Here is a 21,003-nt window from a genome sequence, read left to right as displayed (position 1 = left end):
GTCGTCAGGGTGAGTGTTGTTTCTGCATACTTCTGCATCCCTTCATTTGCACCTCTCTTTATGGCTACAGGGTGGCCTGTGCCCCATTGGCCCCATTGGCCATCTGCCAGCAAGCACCGATGGCCCTTTCTGGGCACACACATTCACATTTGACTCAGGGCATCATGTAAGGGCTCTTGCACCATGGGGGGCATGAGATGCTCACTCAGGGCATCATGTAAGGGCTCTTGCACCATGGGGGGCATGAGATGCTCACTCAGGGCATCATGTAAGGGCTCTTGCAACATGGGGGACATGAGATGATCACTCAGGGCATCATGTAACATAACTTCCCCTCCTTTCCCCTGCAGTCCAAGCTGGCAAAGATTCGCAAAGACAGGACCTCCACAAGTGGTCACTCTCACGGATCTCGAGGAGTGCCCAGATTCTTGGAGGACGTCTGAGTGGTCCTGTTACCACTGCAGCTGCCGACCCCATTGTCAACAGTGATGGTAAGGTTCTCACCTTTTACAACTGTCTCCTTCCACTTGGTCCCCCCGCCAGCATGCTTTCTCACTGTGGAGCCATGTCATAGCCTTGCCACAATCTGGCATCCCTTGCTGCCAAGCTGTCCTTTTGCTAAAGCCACTCTTCTATCTCCCTGCTTTCAGATGCTGCATCACCAGCTCGGGATCCGGGCCCTGAAGCTGCTAGTGCCAGTGCCTCCGGAGGCGAGGATCAGGAGGAAGCCGGACCATCCGTTCCAGCCTCAGGGGAGCCTACACATCTGCAGACTGGGGATAGTAGTTCCCTGGAGGGGAGATGGGGGGGGGACTCTGATGAGGAGCCAGTTGCCGGAACAAGCGGCCTGCAGCAACGCGAGGGGGGTAGGAAAGTTTGGGGACCGGCTCCCCGGAGGGCAAGGCAGGGAACGATGACTGCTGCACAGAGTGCAGAGGAGGTGCGTAGCCTTGCTGAAATGAGCACCCAGGCCCGGCTCAGGCACACTGAGCTGATGGCTGCAGTGGGGAGGATGCCTCAGTCGATCGACACACTGGCAGAGAGTGTGCTGGACTTTGGAGCAGCAATGGAGAGGACTGTCGAGGGCTTCGGGGCAGCAATGGAGAGGACTATCCAGGGCTTCGAGGCCGCTATAGAAAGGACTGTTCAGAGCGTCGGACAATCCCTGGTAAGGTCTGTCCAGGGCTTGTCCGAGGCAGTGGAACGGACTGCTCCGGCCTTGTCCGAAGCAATGGAAAGAACTGTCCAGTGCTTCTCCGAAGCACTGGCACCTGCCACACAGGTCCTCACTGCTGCCACGCAGTCACTTGCTGGCCTCGTCCACACCCAGATTGAGGCAACGCGAACTCTCACTGCTGCCACCCTATCTGCATCAGCCAGGATCACCCCGGGCCCTTCCAGTACCACACGAGGCCAGGAATTAGTGGAGCAGTCGATTGTGGCAGATGATCCGAACCGGTCCCCTCAGAGAGCCAGTGTGTCGTCCGACCATGGTGCAGGTGTCCTCTCTCGGCAGGTGAGCATTGCTCATGCCACCGCTGGAACGTCTGCAGTGCAGCTGCCACCACCTGCAGTGCACACTGCTTCCAGCCATGCCCAGTTCAAGCAGCCAGCTTCCGCACCCTCCAAGCCCAGAGGTCGTCCAGGCCGTCCCTCAGGGGCTTCTGCGCTTCCAGACAGTCAGCAGGCGTCCCCCAGCCTTGACGCCGCCACTGGGGTTCAATTACGTAGGAGCTGCAGGGAGGGAAGGGGCCGACCGCGAAAGAGAAGTCAGTCTTCATCAAGGGGCCAGCAGTAGAGGGAGGTGCTGAGACGTTTCTTTCTCCAAATTCAAGGACGCCCTCACCTGTTGTGATTGTTTGTGATGGTTTGTTTAGTTTTGCGGCTTTGCCAGAGAGTTATCTGTTATTTTGTTAGTTATGGTTTCTGTTGACATGACGTTGTTATGCTGGAAGGAAGCACTTTTTTGACAATAAAGAATTTTTTTTTTATTTACAATGGTACTCGTAACTATTTACAATCATGGTGACCTTCATAGGCTTTGTACGAGCCGAAGTGCGCGGTACGCATGACACCCATCATTCCGTCAGAGGGGCCTAGAACCGAGTCCTTATGAGCCTCTGACAGACGGCCCTTCCAGTTTCAGGAGCCCTCCCATCTTCCTCCTCCTCCTCCTCCTCCTCTTCCTCATGCTCCTCCTCCTCCTCCTCGTCCGCCTGCTCTTCCTCCTCCTCCTCCTCCTCGTCCGCCTGCTCTGCTGGACCTTGAGGGTCGGCTGGCATTGGCTGGGTTCGTCGAATGGCCAAGTTGTGGAGCATGCAGCAGACGACGACGACGACGATGCGACCCACTTGCTCCGGCGAGTACTGCAGGGCTCCCCCCGAATGGTCTAGACAGCGGAAACGCTGTTTGAGCACACCAATAGTGTGCTCCACAATGTTCCTGGTCGCCTGATGGCTGCTGTTGTAAAGCTCTTCTGCCGGGGTGGTGGGCAAACGGACTGGGGTCATGAGCCATGGGCAGAGAGGATAGCCCTTGTCGCCAAGAAGCCAGCCTCGTGGGTGAGCCGGGCCCTCAAAAAGGTCAGAAACTGAGGTCTGCCGCAGGATGAACGCATCGTGGCTGCTCCCTGGGAATTGTGCGTTGACTGCCATGATCATCTGCCGGTGGTCACAGACCAGCTGGACATTGAGGGAGTGGAACCCCTTGCGGTTGCGGAACTCCTCAGGATTCTGTAATGGCGCCCGCAAAGCCACGTGTGTGCAATCAATGGCCCCCTGCACCATGGGGAAGTCCGCAATAGCAGCGAAGCCCTGCGCGCGCTCCCCCTGCTTCTCCAGGGTCACAGGGAAGGTGATTAATTCACGCCTCCTTCTATAGAGGGCAGCTGTGACTTGCCGGATGCAACAATGCACTGCAAGTTGTGATATATTCGCGATGTCCCCAGTGGCTGACTGAAAGGATCCGCTGGCGTAAAAGTTGAGGGCAACAGTCACTTTGACGGCCACTGACAGAGAGGTCCTGCACCGTAGACGCGGCTGCAGATCTTCAGCAAGCAGGTGGCACAGCTCAGTCACAACCTCCTTACCGAATCTGAGCCTTCGCAGACACTGCTCCTCCGACATGGTAAGGTATGACACCTGCTGCCTGAAAACCCTCGCAGCGTATCGTCGGATTGGGTGGCCTCCATTGCCCCTCCTCCTTCTGGCCAATCCCGGCCCTCTCTCCCGCCGTCTCTGTGCCCCTTCCAAATGTCCGGCCATGAGGACGTTCCCCTCCAAAGCAGCTCCCATTGCTATGCCAGACAGGCAAGACGCAGTAATGTCTAGCGCTCCAACTGCTCCGGACAGGGCTTCAGGTCCCAAGTCTCCGAAGGCTAAATCAGAAAATTACTGTGCAACAGAAGTTCACCAACTCTCTCCAGCAACGATCAGAATGAACAGGCCAAGTGGCTGCAGCTTTTATACTAGAGCTGTCCCCTTTAAATAGCGCCCCCCGACTCCGAGAAGGGCCTGGGAACGTTCCATCCAACTGTCAACATGCGGAAAGGTTGCGGGCGCCACCGAATATCCGGTCAGGGGCGCCAAAAAGGCGTTGCACACTGAAATGACATCATGATCTGCCTGTGCACGCGGGCGCGCGCAAAGAGTTAACGCAGGCGCTAAAAGGATACTCAATATTGGAGGTGGCGCTATCTTCAGAACATTGGGTAACGCCCCAATTCTCGGGCACTTTAGGCGCTAATCGCTGGCGCAACCAACCGAATTTCTAGGCCAATATCTCCAAGTTTGCAGATGACACAAAGCTGGGTGGGTGTGTGTGCTATGAAGAGGATGCCGAGAAACTCCAGTATGATTTGGACAGGTTGGGTGATTGGACAGAAGCATGGCAGATGCAGTATAATTTGGATAAATGCGAGGTTATCCACTTGGGTGGCAAAAACAGGAAGGCAGATTATCTGAACGGCAATACATTGGGAGAAGGGGAAGTGCAACGAGACCTGGGTGTCCTTGTGCACCAGTCGCTGAAGGTACGCATGCAGGTGCAGCAGGCGGTTAAGAAGGCAAATGGTATGTTGGCCTTCGTAGTGAGAGGGTTTGAGTACAGGAACAAGGATGTCTTCCTGCAGTTGTACAGGGTCTTGGTGAGACCACACCTTGAGTATTGTGTGCAGTTTTGGTCGCCTTATCTGAGGAAGGATGTTCTTGCCATGGAGGGAGTGCAGCGAAGATTCACCAGACTGATACCTGGGATGGCAGGAATGACGTATGAGGAGAGATTGGGTCGATTGGGCTTATACTCGCTGAAGTTTAGAAGAATGAGAGGGGCTCTCATTGAAACTTATAAAATTCTAACAGGACTAGACAGACTAGATGCAGGAAGGATGTTCCCGATGGCCGGGGAGTCCAGAACCAGGGATCACAGTCTAAGGGTTAAGCCATTTAGGACAGAGATGAGGAGGAATTTCTTCACCCAGAGAGTAGTGAACCTGTGGAATTCTCTACCACAGAAGGCAGTGGAGGCCAATTCATTAAATATATTCAAGAAGGAGTTAGATATATTTCTTAAGGCTAAAGGGATCAAGGGATATGGGGAGAAGGCAGGGACAGGGTACTGAATTTGGATGATCAGCCATGATCTCATTGAATGGCGGAGCAGGCTCGAGGGGCCGAATGGCCTACTCCTGCTCCTATCTTCTATGTTTCTATGAAGTTTAGAAAAATGAGAGTTGATCTCATTGAAACATATAAAATTCTTAGAGGGCTTGACAGGGTAGATGCGGAGAGGCTGTTTTCTCTGGCCGGAGAGTCTAGAACTAGGGATCATAGTCTTAGAATTGGGGTCGGCCATTTAGAGCTGAAATGAGGAGAAATTTCTTCACTCAGAGGGTTGTGAATCGTTGGAATTCTCTATCCCAGAAGGCTGTGGATGCTCAGTCGTTGAGTTTATATTTAAGTCTGAGATCGATAGATTTTTGGACACGAAGGGATATGGGGATAGGGCGGGAAAGTGGAGCTGAGGTAGTATATCAGCCATGATCTTATTGAATAGCGAAATAGGCTCACAGGGCACTATGGTCTACTCCTGCTCCTATTTCTTATGTTCTTATGTTTTAACTGTAAGTACGGTTTTGTAACTAGGAAGTGCGTGTAGATATTCCTATTCCTGTACAGTAACATGACCATGGAACATGTCAGAGGTCAAAGAGAGATGTACCTGTAGGATATCCATACCTGCAAGCAAATGACCACAATGTAATGATATCAGCAAATAGTGATGTTATTTGCCTGTTCGATTATGATGCCTTAATAGCATGATTGCAGGTATTGATTGCTTGTGCCTGACCAGCAGAGGTCATGTGACCAGACAAGCAGGCTGAGAGTTTTTTAGTTTCACTTTAGCTGCAGCTCAAGCATGGTGTGTCCTGAAAAGCTGTATGAATTCTTGAACAAACCTTAGATTAAAAGTCATTCTCTTTTAGAAATGTCTCATCATTGAACCCACAAGGAAATCAATACATGGTGTCAGAAGTGGCTGAAAGAGAGGGACTGAAAGCCATGAAGAGAAAAAATCTGAAGTTAGCAACTCGATGGGACAGTGAAAGGAGTTGTGGCAAGTAAGTGATATCAGCTCTCCACATATGAGCAAGCCAGAAGAGAACATCGTTGCTTACCATTAGAGAATAGCTAACGAAGTGAAAAATGGAAGGTTTACTCCCACCGGCGACGCTTCAGTTGTCAGGTAATGTGGCTGAAAATTGGAGAAGGTTCAAACAATGTTTAGAGTTGTATTTAGCAGCAATCAGAGCTGACGAGAAAAGCGATAAACAGAAATCGTCCATGTTCTTACATGTAGTGGGTGATGCAGCGCTGGAGGTGTATAATAATTTCATATTTGCCGTTGATGGAGACAAAATGAAGTTAGATAAAATAATGGAACAGTTTGAGGCCTACTGCATACCTAAACGCAACGTGACCTTTGAGAGGCACAAATTTTTCACGTGTACAGAAAACGGGCGAGACTATTGATCAGTATGTGACTGAACTGAGAAACCGAAGCAAATCGTGTGAATTTGGGGGACTGACAGACTCGCTGATAAAAGACAGACTGGTGTGTGGTATTCCAGATAATGGTCTAAGGGAAAGACTGCTACGAGAGCAAGATCTAGACCTGGGAAAAGCCATAGCACTGTGTAGGGCTACAGAGACTGTGAAGTTGCAGGCAAAGGAGCTGTTCAGTGACAGTAGCTGCAACGTGGATGCAGTGAGAAAGAACGGATACAAACCGTTTAACAAAGAGAGCGCCAATGTGAAAAAAGAGGCGTGGCCAGCAAACGAAAATGAAAGGGACAATCGGAAGTCATGTAGTCGATGCGGTACACAGCATCCACCAAGAAAGTGTCCAGCATATGGTAAAACATGCAATAGATGCAACAAAAACAACCATTATGCCCGTTGCTGTAAGAACCAAGCGCAACAAAGCAAGGTCCATACAGTAGATGAAAGCGAGATAGAGGAATTCTATGTAGATGTGGTGTCTGAAAACAAAAAAGGAGAGAGACTGGATGTTGACACTAAAAGTGAACGACATGCATATTCCATTTAAATTGGATACTGGAGCACAAGTTAATGTGATATCAGAGACCGATTTTAAGAGAATTAGACCCAGACCAAAGTTACATGGAATACAAGTGAAAGTGACCGGATGCTCAGGTACTGATATACCAGTGAAAGGAAAATGCATTGTCAAAGTAACACACAAGGACAGAGAGCACAGGCTAGCATTAATCGTGGTGCCAAAGGATGTGCAAGCCATTCTAGGTTTAAAAGCCTGTGAGAGACTGAACCTGGTAAAGAGAGTCCTCATTGTGGAAAGCGAAGGAGAGACAGTCTATGATGAACTCATGAAAGAGTACAAAGACCTATTTAAGGGTCTAGGCTGCATTCCAGGAGAACACACGATCAGAGTAGATAAAAGTATGACACCGGTCATATATCCATGCAGAAAAGTTCCGTTTGCTCTTCAAAAGCAACTGAAGGCAGAGTTGGACAGGATGGAAAGCCTGAATGTGATTCAGAAGATAGATGAGCCAACTGAGTGGGTGAGTTCCCTCGTCGTAGTGGACAAAAAGAATGGAAAGCTCAGAATTTGCCTGGATCTAAGAGATCTAAACAGAGCAATAAAGAGAGAGCACTTCAAGCTTCCTACACGTGAGGAAATCATGGCACAGTTTGCAAATGCAAAATATTTCAGCAAGTTAGATGCATCATCAGGATTTTGGCAGATGAAGCTGGACGAAGCAAGTTCAAGACTGTGCACGTTCAACACTCCATTTGGCAGATACAGATTCCTAAGGTTACCATTTGGCATTGCCTCAGCTCCTGAAGTGTATCACAAGACTATCCATATGATCTATGAGCACCTGGAGGGAGTTGATACATCAATGGATGACATCATAGTATGGGGAACTGAGCATGACGAGAGACTGAAAAAAGTGCTGGAAGCAACAAGGAAAACAAACCTGAAGCTGAATAGAGAGAAATGCCAGCTCGGGGTGACAGAACTGACATTCGTGGGAGATATCCTTAGCAGTGAGGGCATCAGACCAGATCCCAGAAAGGTGTCCGCCATTGAGAATATGCCAAGGCCACAATGCAAAAAAGACGTGCAGAGGTTTAATGGAATGATCAACTACATGGGTAAATTCATATCCAACATCTCAGGAAAAAATAGCGCCACTGAGAAGACTAACTGAAAAGAACATAGAATGGGAATGGAATCATGAGCATGAGAAGTCATGGAGCGATCTAAAGAAACTGCTCACAGAGGAACCAGTTCTGAGGTTTTATGACCCAGCGAGACCCATCAAGATATCATCAGATGCATCACAGAGTGGGCTCGGTGCCGTTCTTCTGCAACAATATGACTACTGGCAACCTATTGCATATGCATCGCGCTCAATGACAGACGCGGAGACGCGATATGCTCAAATAGAAAAGGAGCTGCTCAGCATCACATACGCCTGTGAAAGATTTCACCAGTTTGTGGCAGGACAAGCAATCAGTGTAGAGACTGACCATAAGCCCTTGATTGCATTGTTCCAAAAGCCACTGAATAGCTGTCCGCTTAGAATTCAAAGAATGATGATCAGGCTGCAACGCTATACACTGAATGTTGCGTACACACCGGGTAAGCTGATGTATACAGCAGACACGTTGTCCAGAGCTGTTGACCCAAGTGAGCCCGCAAACACCACAATGGATGAAAAAGTGAACGCCTACGTGGACATGATCACAAGTGCACTGCCCATAGCAGATGCAAAAATGGAGCTCATAAAGACTGAGACAAACAAAGATGAAACAATGAGACGACTGAGAAAAAGCATCTTGGATAGATGGCCCAACATGAAGCAAGACTGCTCAGCTGACATGGCAAAGTACTGGAACTGCAGGGCGGAATTATCAGTGGTCGAAGACATCATCTACAAAGGAAGTAAAATAGTTATCCCAAAGAGTCTGAGAAAAGAGATGCTAAAAAAGATCCATGGAGGACATCTGGGAATCGAAAAGTGTAAGAAAAGAGCACGAGAGGTGATGTACTGGCCACGAATCAACCAAGATGTGACAAATGAGGTGTCAAACTGCACAATATGCCTGAAATATCGAGCAAGCAATCCGGTAGAACCACTAAAGCCACACCCAGCACCAGACAGACCTTACCAGAAGGTAGGCGCTGACCTATTCGTATGTCAAGGGAAGGACTATCTTGTCGTCACAGACTATTACTCCCTGTATCCAGAGGTTTGTAGACTGTACACCACCACTGCAGAAGCTGTGATAAGAAGTATGAAAGCCATATTCTCCAGACATGGCGTGGCAAGCGAGGTCTTCACAGACAACGGACCCCAGTTTAACAATGCAAATTTCCGACACTTTGCCAAAGAGTGGGACTTTGTCCACACAACGTCAAGTCCTCACTATCCACAGTCCAATGGACTAGTGGAAAAATCGGTCCAGACAGTGAAAAGACTGATGTACAAGGCAAAAGACAGTGGAACTGACTTCTACCAAAGCATGCTTGTATACCGCACAACGCCGCTCGAGTGTGGTATGTCACCAGCCCTACTCCTGATGGGACGTCGGCTAAGGTCAAACCTACCCATCCCGGAGAACCTCCTGAAAACAAAAGAGGGGGAGAAAGTGAGGAAGTTCAAAGAACAACAGAAAGAAAAGCAAAAGTATTACTATGACAGAGGAACACAAAACCTACCTGAACTCCACACTGGCGACCAAGTAAGGTTGAAAGACAAAACAAACACATGGACTCAGAAGGGAACTGTCCTGAGTGAAGTTCAACCAAGATCATACACCATTCAGACAGATGAGGGTGCTGTTCTGAGAAGAAATCGTCGAGATCTTCTCATGGGACCAGCCACAGCAGGTCAAGAGACTGATACTGTTGAACAACCTGATCACACAGCTGAGAACACATCATCTGAGGCAACAACTCAGATTCAAGGACAATCAATCAGAAAATCCTCAAGACACGTGAAGCCTCCTGAGAGACTCATTGAGCAAATTTAAGGACTATTGTTATAGAAGGAAGTAATGTTATCTTATTCTTTCTTCAAGTTCTAGTGTATTGACATATTTCATGTGAACACACAAAACAAGGTTAAAAAACCTTGATCACGATAATGATAATGTAAGTTCATTAAGTGTTACAGTTAAAATGCAGATTAATACAAAGAAAACATGTTGTTAGTTAAAAGTAAAATACTTTTGTTTTAAGAAAGGGAGATGTAATGATATCAGCAAATAGTGATGTTATTTGCCTGTTCGATTATGATGTCTTAATAGCATGATTGCAGGTATTGATTGCTTGTGCCTGACCAGCAGAGGTCATGTGACCAGACAAGCAGGCTGAGAGTTTTTTAGTTTCACTTTAGCTGCAGCTCAAGCATGGTGTGTCCTGAAAAGCTGTATGAATTCTTGAACAAACCTTAGATTAAAAGTCATTCTCTTTTAGAAATGTCTCATCATTGAACCCACAAGGAAATCAATACACACAACAATAGTTTTTGCTCTATAAACACGCACAGATGTGAAATGTAGTGCAGCTTTAAAAAGCTGACAGGAAGGCTCCAAGAGGCTCCCCTAATTTACTTTGTTGAACAAAACTAATATAATGCAGAAACAATGAGTTACTAGGAAATGCAGTAAAAGCAGCAATGTATCTTTAACAGAAAGGATCCAACTGAAGGGAATAGATCTCCTTTCCAATGCCTATTTTAGATGGAGACTTAGCACAGCTCAGGTGTGGGTATTATAGGTACCTTCCCTTATTACCATATAAGAATCAGACTTTTAATAAGCTTTGCGCACAGTAAGGTCAATTTCCCAATTAATGGACAGAAAATCAGGGGCTGCAGACGCACAGGCCCCGGGCGATCTTATCTTCGGAGCGGGTTTGGTGCGGGGGGATTAGTTTCCTGCCCACAGCCAGCCTGATTGATAAACTGCCTGCTTGTCGGATGGGAAAGCCTGCAGCACAAGGCCGCAACCAAGTTAAGAGCAGGTAAGTCTAGTGGCAGGGGGCAGGGGGAGGTAGGAGAGATTGTGGGGGGGGGGCGGGGGGAGGGAAGTTGAGAGGGGGGGGCGGTCCGATCGCGCAGGAGTCCGATCACGGGGGCAAAGACAGTTGTCAGGGGGAGCAGATGGTGGTCGGGGGGGTCCAATCGCGTGAAGGGGAGCAGATAGATCACGAGATGGGGGGGGTTTACTGGTAAGCTTGCTGGGCCAGAAGGAACCACACCTGCTCATCCTAGCCCTAGTGCTGTAAAGGTACTTACCTCATGGATTCAGCACTTCTCGCCTCCTTTCACCTGCCAGATTTCCCGAGGCCAGGAAACCCGGTCGGTGGTTAAAAATAGTATCACTGTTAAAATGAAGGCACACAGCCTCATTAAAATATTTAAATAACCAACCCGCCTCGAGAGCAGATTGGTCACCCGCCCCTCGTCCCACCTCCATTAAATCCAGAAGTGGGTGGGTTAGAGACAGGTTGGGTTCCTGTTTCAGATTTTTAGCTTTTTAACCGCCCACCGGAACCAAACCCACCTGTTTATGGAGTAATTTTCAAAATGTAGTTCTCATAGACAAGGATCCGTGCTTGTAGTGCACAACTAGAAAATTCACCCTAATGTGTGCACAGCTTCAAATGTTCACACCATTTCCGCATTGATCAGCATAATGCACATGGGGTGTGGATAAAGCTTCAGGACTCTGTGCCTAATATTGCAGGGCTCCATCCCACAAGGCTTTTTGTATGGGGGAAAATGGCCCACAAATACAAACAGCTTAAAACACTTTTGTCTTAAAGAAACTACATCCTCTATGATTTTTACCATGAGCAATCAGGGATTATTCTTGCAGCGTATAGAGAATAATAAAATTATGATCAATTACTGCAGGCTCAGTTGCCATTGTTTTCAGTCAAATTACTAACCTCTTTTTCCACGATGTGCATCTTCTGTGGCTTTAGTAAAATGGGATCTATAAAATCTAAACATAAAAACACTTGCATTAGAAAGGTAAGAATAATTAAATAATCATTCATTTGAACAAAATTCTTCACATATTGCGGCCTAGAAATTGAATATGGCCCGAAAATGGGCGGTGTCATGGCCCAGCACTATTAAGCTGCGCCGGGTCAAACTGGTCTAGGTAGCACGCAAAATTCGTGCTCAGTGCTCATTAATGTGATTATAGCGCTGATCTCACACTAAAACCACTGCTCATTGGTTTACCACTCAACAGGTGAGCCAATCTCGGGTGCAGTCTAATTCCAAGACATGTTTCGCCTAGGCTTTATCCAGTAATTAAAAGGGGCGGTGCATTGATGCAGCAGCACTTCATTGTCATTCCCCTTGGAACTCCACTTGGAAGCACAAGCAACTACAAAGAGGTGGCTGAGCCTCAGCACAGGGATAGAACAAGACGATTCTCAAGCGCGGTTCTGGAGGCACTGGTGGTGGCCGTGGAGAGGAGGTGGGCTGTCCTCTTTCTGCAAACCAGCAGGAAGCCATCGGCCCATACTTCCAGAAGGCTGTGGTGAGAGATATCTGAGTATGTGGCGGCCACCAGTGTGGTCCCCAGATCCTCCATCAATTGCCGCGAGAAGTTTAATGACCTCACATGGCAGGTCAAGGTGAGTGAAGGCTTCAGCAAATGCCATATCCCACCATCTGCACCACAAGCCTCACACACTGCGCCACACCCCCATCACTCACCTACCAACAATCTCTACCTATCACACTTAGACCTCACAATCATAACTTCACTTCATTCGCACAACCTTACCACTGCTGCAACACTCACACCCACATCTCGCACCTTGCAAACACTAACAGCTATTCAACCATGACAGGCACATCACCCAAACACGTTGCACCAAACTCACTCACACACTTCCCTTTCTCTTAAAGGCCAAGGTCGCACATAATCACCGGGAACAGCGATAGACAGGCGGGGGGGGAACGAGGCAAGCTGCCTTGAGCCAACTGGAAGAGAGACTGCTTGACATCATTGAAGGGGAAGTCACCAAAGCCCTTGGGGACAACAGTATGCTCATTCCTAATCCTTCCTCTCACATCCCACAATCTCGTCTCACTTACAAGCTGCTGATGCTGCATACATGCATATCTTGCTTCCCCCACCACCACCCCCGCCGCCCCCATCCCCACATCATAACTCAAATCTTATACTTTTCTGCTTTCAGATAACCAAGACCAAGCAGCAGCACAGCCTGTCCCTGAGGTGATGGAGGAGAGCAAGGGGGGAGAAGACGAAGACACAGCGTCACTGCATCTGTCACTTGCAAGACACCAGCTCAGAAACTGCATCTGTCACTTGCAGACACCAGCTCAGAAACTGGCACTGCACGTAATTTAGAGGGTAGTGTAGACCGGGATCTGCACAGGGTGAGGCACCGGGCATGAGTGGGCTGCAGCAATGCCAGGGGAGAGGGTAGCTTGGGGGCCAGCTCCCCGGAGGACGCGTTTGTGCGTGAGTTCTGCTGTACACGACTCAGATGAGGACCTTGATTGGGTGGCCTTCAGAAGAAGGGTGATGACATGCACACTGAATTGCTAGGTGTAATGGCAAGACTGCCAGAGAGCCTCTTGGTAATGTCAAGGAGCATGGAAGAGTCCACCTTCAACATTGCACGGGGCTCTGCGCGGAGCTTGAAGCCCATGATTTCCAGGCTGGAAGTGATGGAAAACTCCAGGAGTGACTGTGTTGACCCAGATATGATGCTGCGTGTGATGGGCGATGTCGCAGCTGTCATTGCAGCACAGGCGGAAACGACCCAGTGTCTTAGTGCTGCAGCGGAAGCGCAGACCACTGTCCTGCAGTCTCAGCTTGCTGCCACCAAAGCTCAGACTGCTGCCATCGTAGCTGAGTTTACCACTGTCGACTGGGGCTTGCAGGGTGTAGCAGCAGGCCAACAATCTGTCCTCCACCAGATTGCTAGGAATGCTGAGGCGCCACCCTGGGGGATTGGCAGTGGATCAGTGGAGCAGGAACCTGGTGTCCTCTCTCAAAATGAAAGCATTCCTATTCCCACCACTGCCACAGCCCATCAGTCAGCCCAGACTGCTGCCGCCCATGCGGAGGTGGTGTAGTCTACAGCCGAACCTTCTAGATCCACAACTGGTAAAGGTCGTCCTGCAAAGCCATCTGAAGTCTCCTCCACGGAAACTCAGCAGCCTTCCACCAGCCATGCTGCAGGCACTGGGGGAGCACTTCATAGGAGGACTTGAGCATGAAAGGGCACCCAAACAGGCACTAAGGGATTGCATGAGGGTGATTAGTTGTGTAGTATGTGAGAATCAATCCTTGATAAATTTAATAATATTGTTTGCAATCTTTGTTTTGTGGTGGCTCTCATTTCGGTTTTGTGCCCAGGAGAACACTGTGATAATCCATGACAGAGGTACGGTCTGATGGGGATGTGGTTGATAAGGATGTGGTGAGCAACAGGGGCCTGGGGTTTCACTCACTGGAATCGGATTCTGATGAGACATTCACAAGACAGCATGTGCCGAAGGGGAATTTGCTGCCTGCCTCCTCCCTTCCTCCTCATCCTCCTCCTCCTGAAGTGGTCCCGCAATCCCTGCTGGCAAGGGTTGCGCCCTCATGATGGCCAAGTTGTGAAACATGCAGCAGACCATCACAAAATGGGACACCCACTCCGCCGAGTACTGGAGGGCTCCTCCTGAGCGGTCAAGGCAGCGGAACCTTTATATCAGCCGCCTGATGGTCTGCTGAATGATGTTCCTGGTGGCAGCGTGAGTACTGGGCATGAGTGGTGAGGTTGCGGAGGGGAGTAATGAGCCAGGTGCAGAGCAGATAATCCTGAGGGTGGTTGCTTGGAAACAAGGGCTAACGTGGTGGCTGGAAGATTATTGGCACATCGGACTTGCACAGAATGAAGGCATCATGGCCACTGCCAGGATAGCAGGCATTCACCATCAGGATGCGCTGGGCATGGTCGCACAACAACTGCACATTAAGTGAGTGGTAGCCTTTGCAGTTACGGAAGACCTCAGGATTGTTGTGCGGCGCCCGCAAAGCCACAAAGGTACAGTCGATGGCGCCCTTCACCATGAGGAAGCCTGCTAGCCTGGCAAAGCCACATGCGCGCTCCTCCTGCTCAGAGGAAAGAAAACGTAGTCCTTTCTGCTGGTGTACAGAGCATCAGTGACCTCCAGGATGCAGCGATGGACAGTGAACTGTTAGCTATGTCTCCTGCTGCAGACTGGAAGGATCAGCTGGCGAAGAAATTGAGGGCCACGGTGACCTTGAGGGCCGCTGGAGCGTCGTGTTCGCCCTGTTCTGAGGCTGCAGGTCTGGTTGCAAGAAGTGGCAGAGTTCTGTGATCACCTCCTTGGTGAAGCGGAGCCTCCTAATGCACTGCTCCTCGCTTAAGTGGATATAAGAAAAGTGCTCTCTGAAGACCCTAGGTGGGTAAGGCCTCCTGTTGAGAGCCATCCTGGCCCGCCTCCTTCACCCTCTGCGCACATCTTCTCCTCTTCTTCACTGCCCCAGCTCCCTATCCCTAAGATACTTGAGCACGAGGGTGACTGCCAGTAGAGCCCCATGACTGTGAGCAATGGTTATGAGCAGAAGCCTTTAAATAAGAACTAAGGGGCTCGATTTTAATAGCCCCGAGGAGGCAGGTTTGGAGGCGGGTCTGTAGCAAAAATCAGAAAAAGTGGCTTCAGACACCCAACCCGCCTCCATCTCGCCCCCACCCGATTTTCGTGAGTGTCTGTTTAGCCGCTCCCAAACTGACCCGCCTAGAACCGGTGGGACAGGTAGTTAAGGCAGTTAACAGCCTGTTAACTGCCTTGCTAATCCTATTTTGATAGTGGTTTCCCATTTTCGTGCTTCTGGCTCCTGTTTCCCGACTTGTCAGAAACAGGCCAGGTTCAAGGAGACGAGTTGCTGGAGGACATGATTTGTATGCATTGGTGGAGCACTTTAAAAGCGCCCCTGAAACATGGCCGACATTCAAATGCAACAACTTTGCGGATGTAGGTATGGAATAAGATTTTGCACATCTACTGACCTTGTGACTGTTCAAGCTGACACCCATCTGCAGTGTGACCTGAATGGAATAATTTCAGGCTACTTCGACTGTGCGCTTGCAAGTTTGTTGCCTCAAATGAAATCTATAGCAAGGGGATGGGAAAAATTTATGTCCTCTCATCCTGGTCCTCCTAATCGGAGGAGTAGCAGCCACGTGGCAGATCTTTCTGGGAAGAGGAGGAGGAGGGCGAGAGGCGCCTTGCATGCCCTGTTGTGGCCAATGCAGCATCCCTCCAGTTCACTGCTGCCCGTCAAGCAGGGTATGCACACTGCCATGCCACATTAGCATAAGTTTACTCTTCAACCATAGGTGGCTACAATATGGCTCTGTAATTGCAGGCGACATTTGTCAGTCATTCATCATCTCTGCTATACCCTGTTATTTACTATCACTTTCACCATCAGCATTACAAAAGTAAGTCGCCCTGAGCCCTCAATGCACTTTTGCCATTTCCCAGAACACATAGGCCACACAATCAACTGTTTGCCATAATTTTTCTTTTACACATGACAAAAGGATAATAAACCACCAACAGTCAGAAAAAAAAGACAAAACACCCAAATGAGTTCCTTTGTGACTACAGGTGCTTAATCTTTCTCTTACACGTGCTTCTACGTGGTGCTCCCCCTGTGGCTTCAGCAGATGTAGAGCCACCTTGCTGACTAGGATGCTGTGCCTGCTTAGACGCCTTTGGCAGGTGTCCTCTGGGTTTGGGAGCCAGGGAGGGCACTTCAACAGTCTGCTCTTCCTGGGGCTGTGCAGGGGCTGAAACGGCCATCTCAGTTGTCTCCGCAAAGTGGGTCTCTGACCAAGGGCTCTGCAGTGGCATGGTCATGTGAACGCTTTGAGAGGAGCCCACACTTCCTTCTGTCCTGCCAACAACATTCCTCTCATGGGTCAGCCGCACCTCAGTGCTGGCAAGTAGCTGGAGAGCACCTTGCTGCACATCAGGGGGACCGTGAGGACCCGTATCTGCACTGGCAGTCCTCATCACAAGGATGTCCATGAAGCTCTGGTCTCTCTGCTCAATAGCTGCCCATCGCTCCTCCAGAGATGACATTCTATTTTGAATAGTCATCATGTTCTACTGACTCTGGTGACTTATTTCCTCCATGACGGTAGCCATCCTTTCCACTGAGGTAGCCAGTCTTTCCACGGAGGTTGCCATCCTATGCATGGAGGTTGCCACCCTATCCATGGTGGTGCATTCATGCGCCATTGCCTCGACCACGACAATGCTGATGTTAGAGATGGACTCCTCCATTCTATCCACACTCGCACTAATCCTGGAGGCAAACCCTTCCAGAGACTCCTGCACTTATTCCTGTACTTCCCGAGACGCTCTTTTTCTGGATGGCCCCAGAGATACAGCATCTGCATGCAGCTCAGCAGAGCTAGGAGATTGCTGTGACCTCCGCCGAGGACTCTCCACTGCTGTCACTGTCTCCACCATCTGCTGATGCTCACTTGTGTGCTGTGATAGACCAGGTGGCAACACTACTCTAACTCACGCAGGCCCGACCGAGGTGTGCGTTGCTGCGCTGGTGCTGGGTGCGCTGAGTCCTGGTGATGCTGCTCCCTCAGGGGCTTCAGGTTCCTCTGAGGAGTTGTCCGGCTCTTCATCCGGGATTGTAGGGAGGGGGGCGCTCGATGGTCCTGTGGGAGAGTAAAGGCATGATTTAGACATCTGACAGTAATGTCGCAGACACATCCTTTTGAGCAGATGATACAATGCGATTCTCTATAAACATCATCTGTCATTGCAGTCTGAGAGGGATGAAACTCTAAGGGCCCTGAAATTAGGATCGGGAGCTTGCCGCGCGTGCAAGCCCCCGATGTGCACTTACCCGGCGCGCTGACATTTCAATCCTGGCCCGCATTGCATTTCCTCTCACTGGCCCGCTTGAGGTCCTGCCGCGCTGTGCGTGCGTGACCCAGCGGCGTACTTAGTGCGATGAGCCGGCTGAGATCACGTGAGCACAGGGCAACCAATGGGAGGTTGCAAAAGTTCATTCATGAGTTTGATAGTAAGAGCTGTCAAACTCATGAAAACTCCTGGCCCCAAAACACTACTTAAACTTGAAAGAAAATTTTAAAAAAAACATTGCACTACTTAAATGAACCATAAATAACTGTAAAAAACTATTTTAAACAATAATTTTAAAATTTGAAAAAGATTATATAAAAAAAAAAAATCGGGGCTAAAACTAAACTTACCTTACTGTAAATTCTTTAAAAATAATAAACCTGTGGAAAAAATTTTTATAAATTGTATTAATAGGCCACTTACCTGTAAAACTAAGTACTTACGTGTGGTTTCTCAATGCGTAAAAACCGGAGGCCTTTACACATGCGCAACTCTAAAAATAAAGGAAATCCAAGTCGCACGCGCTGCCTGTGTAGTCGCACGCGTTCAGCCTCTTAACCCCTTGGGTCAGAGGAGAGGAAATGCTGGTTTTCCCCGCATGCGCTGTGCATGCTGAAAACCGGCAATTCCTCCGGGCACACGCGTGAGTACCCCGTCCGTACTCACGCGTTGGAAGAGGAATTACTGGGCCATTATGTCACCAGCTTCCTCTAGTGTGCCCGTCTCTCCATCACCCACTTCCAGATCCTCGCCACCTCCAACAATCTCGTATGCAGCCTCCTCAGCACTGATCAATGTTGCTAGGGTAGGTGTTCCTCCTCCAGTCAGTGCTCTCTCCCTCTTATTGTGGGCTATCTTTACCTGCAAGGAGGGACACAAGCAGTGTTTCAGCCACAGTGACGGAGGGAGTGTGATTAATCCCTACCATAGAAGCTTTGAGGGAGATGAAGATGGGGTAAGGTGCCAAGAGGAAGATAGCTCCCTGTGCGTTGTTAGTTATTGTCACTGCATGACAGTGAGAGCGAGTTTAAGGGGTGCATAGGCAGGATGTTGAAGTGATTCAGTGCAGAGACAGATATGGATAGGTAAGGGTGCAAGGGAAGGGTAAGGTGGTATGTGGAGGAGCAGGCTTACAACGCAGCGTGCTGGTGATAAGAGAAGGGATGCAGATTGAAGGTAAGTGTGATAGGATACTCACTTTTGATGTTCGCACAAGATCATTAAACCTTTCTCGGCACTGGATCCATGAGCGTGAACATATGGACCTTGCGCTGACCTCCTCAGCAATGCGCAGCCAGGCTGCCTTGGTCTGCTGAGGAGGCTTCCTCTGGCCATCAGGAGGGAAGAGAATCTCCCTGCGCCCTCTGACAGCATCCACAAAGCATGGAGGGACTCATCATTAAATTGAGGAGCTGCCTTGCCTCTGGACGAAGTCATTGTGTTTAGATCAATCTCAATGAATCTCAGAATCCAGAAGAGAAAGGCTTAGGCTGAATGGCAGCTTTAAAAGCAGCTGCTATGATAACGTCATCAGAGGCGGGCAGCCGACCCGATCGCACTCATTGGACCGGCCAGCGCACCCCATTGAAATCAACAAGCTCATTAAATCAAAATTGGCTCCGGAACCCGCCCACCACGCAACCCGACTCCAACCCACCTCCTCTATAAAAATCGAGCACAAGGGGGGCGATTTTCCTGCAGGTGTGGGGAATTGTCGGGTTCCCTGAATGTTGGGGTTCCCACACGAATCTAAATGGGTCTGCCAGATTGATGCAATTTTCCCTCAATTGGCCAATTCATTTCCAGCGTGTGGGAACCCTTGCTAATTGACTATTTCCAGTCAGAAAGTCACACAGTATGATGTCATCATTTGTGGTGCTTTTAAGGTCCACAGCAAGCATTGCTTCCTCTGCAGGCTTCCAAACGAACCATACAGGATGGCAGAGGAGCCTGCAGCAGCTGTGGCCAGTACCAGACCCTGAGCTGCCTGCAAATTCGACGAGGCTTCACTGCAGGCATTATTGGACGGGGTTAGGGCCCACAGAGATGTCCTCTTCCCTAGGTCAGGGAAGAAGAGGCCTCCCACTGAGACCAAGGCTGCATGGATGCAGGTGTCAACAGATGTCAACTCGCTGGGAGTCACCAGAAGAACCTGGATACAGTGTCGGAAACGATTCCATGACCTTCACCGTACAGGAAAAGTAAGTATGAAGTTTCCATCACCCTCAAACTGATCCCCATTGCCTTTCCCCACCAGCACTCAGCTTTAGCACTCTCTTCCTCCACATCCCACGTCACAGCCACATCCATGCATCCTTACCCATTCCCTCTCTATGCTCACATTCACATAACTATTCCACCATGTAGCCCTCACACTCCCTCTCACTCTGATGCTTTGAACACAACTGACAACACACAGGGAGGGCCCTTGGTCTTGCAGCCTCACACCATTTTTGTCTCCCTCCAAGTATCTATGTTATGCAATCTCTACACTCACTCCTTCATCCTCACTCAAACTCCACTTGTCTCCCTCATTACAGGAAAAGAGAGCTCACAACAACAGAGAGCGAGCCAGGACTGGAGGAGGCCCACCCTCAATAGCCCATCTGACCCCCTGGGAGGAAGGAGTGCTGGAAATTGTCGGGACTGATGTGGCTGCGGAAGTTGGGGAAGGAGAGACAGGGGCAGTCCCGCAAGCTGGTGACAGAATAGTTTTCCATCTCTCTCATTGACATAGCATGAGTCGCTGTTATGATTCTGAAGCTACATCATTTGGACTTATGAATATCTGCAAAATCCAATGTGCATGTAACCTTGCCATCACATCTCTAACTCTTTCCTTTACTCCCCCACAGGACCATCCAGAGCCCCCGTCCCCACTGTGGAGGAGGAAGAGGCTGAGCAGCCAGACTCCTCAGAGGAAGCTCCAACCTCTGAGGGCGCAGCGTCAGAAGTAAGCGCACCCAGCACCAGCGCAGACACTCACAACTCGAGGAGACCTTCGGGACATAGAATAGTGTTGTCACCTGGTGTTTCACAGCTCACAAGTGAGCATCAGCAGATTGTGGAGACAGGGACAGCTTTGGAGAGTCCTCATCGGAGGGCGCAGGACTCTGCCAGCTCAGCTCAGCTGCATGTCGACCCTCTGCCTCTGGGTCCCTCCGCAAGAGAAGAGGTGATGGATCTCCATGCACAGATGCAGGAGTCTCTGGCAGGTTTTGTCTCCAGGGTCGCTGCGAGTGTGGAGCAAATGGAGGAGTCCATAGCGAATATGAGCAGAGCCTTAGTGGAGTCATTGGCGCATGAACGCATCACCACGGAAAGGATGGCTACCAACGTGGTAAGGCTGGCTACGGCCGAGGAGAGGAGGGCTACGGCCGAGGAGAGGAGGGCTACGGCCGAGGAGAGGAGGGCTACGGCCGAGGAGAGGAGAGCTACGGCCGAGGAGGGGAGAGCTACGGCCGAGGAGAGGAGAGCTA

The 21,003-nt window shown here is 49.7% G+C and overlaps 1 protein-coding gene across 4 annotated transcripts in view; it reads right to left on the bottom strand.

The window, feature by feature from the left end:
• sycp1 (synaptonemal complex protein 1) overlaps positions 1–21,003 on the bottom strand; it is a 698,098-nt gene that overhangs the window by 587,189 nt on the left and 89,906 nt on the right. For all 4 annotated transcript variants that reach the window (XM_086011629.1, XM_086011633.1, XM_086011630.1 and 1 more), the window contains exon 4: positions 11,509–11,564. In XM_086011629.1, coding sequence (XP_085867755.1) covers positions 11,509–11,564 — 56 coding nt within the window. The remainder of the gene's footprint in view (positions 1–11,508; positions 11,565–21,003) is intronic.

The sequence above is a fragment of the Somniosus microcephalus genome, chromosome 18 (genome assembly GCF_052327205.1).
Source record: "Somniosus microcephalus isolate GS21.2 chromosome 18, FLI_Smic_1.0, whole genome shotgun sequence".
In the NCBI taxonomy this organism is placed as follows: Eukaryota; Metazoa; Chordata; class Chondrichthyes; order Squaliformes; family Somniosidae; genus Somniosus; species Somniosus microcephalus.
This window is presented reverse-complemented; position numbering and strand designations above follow the sequence as displayed.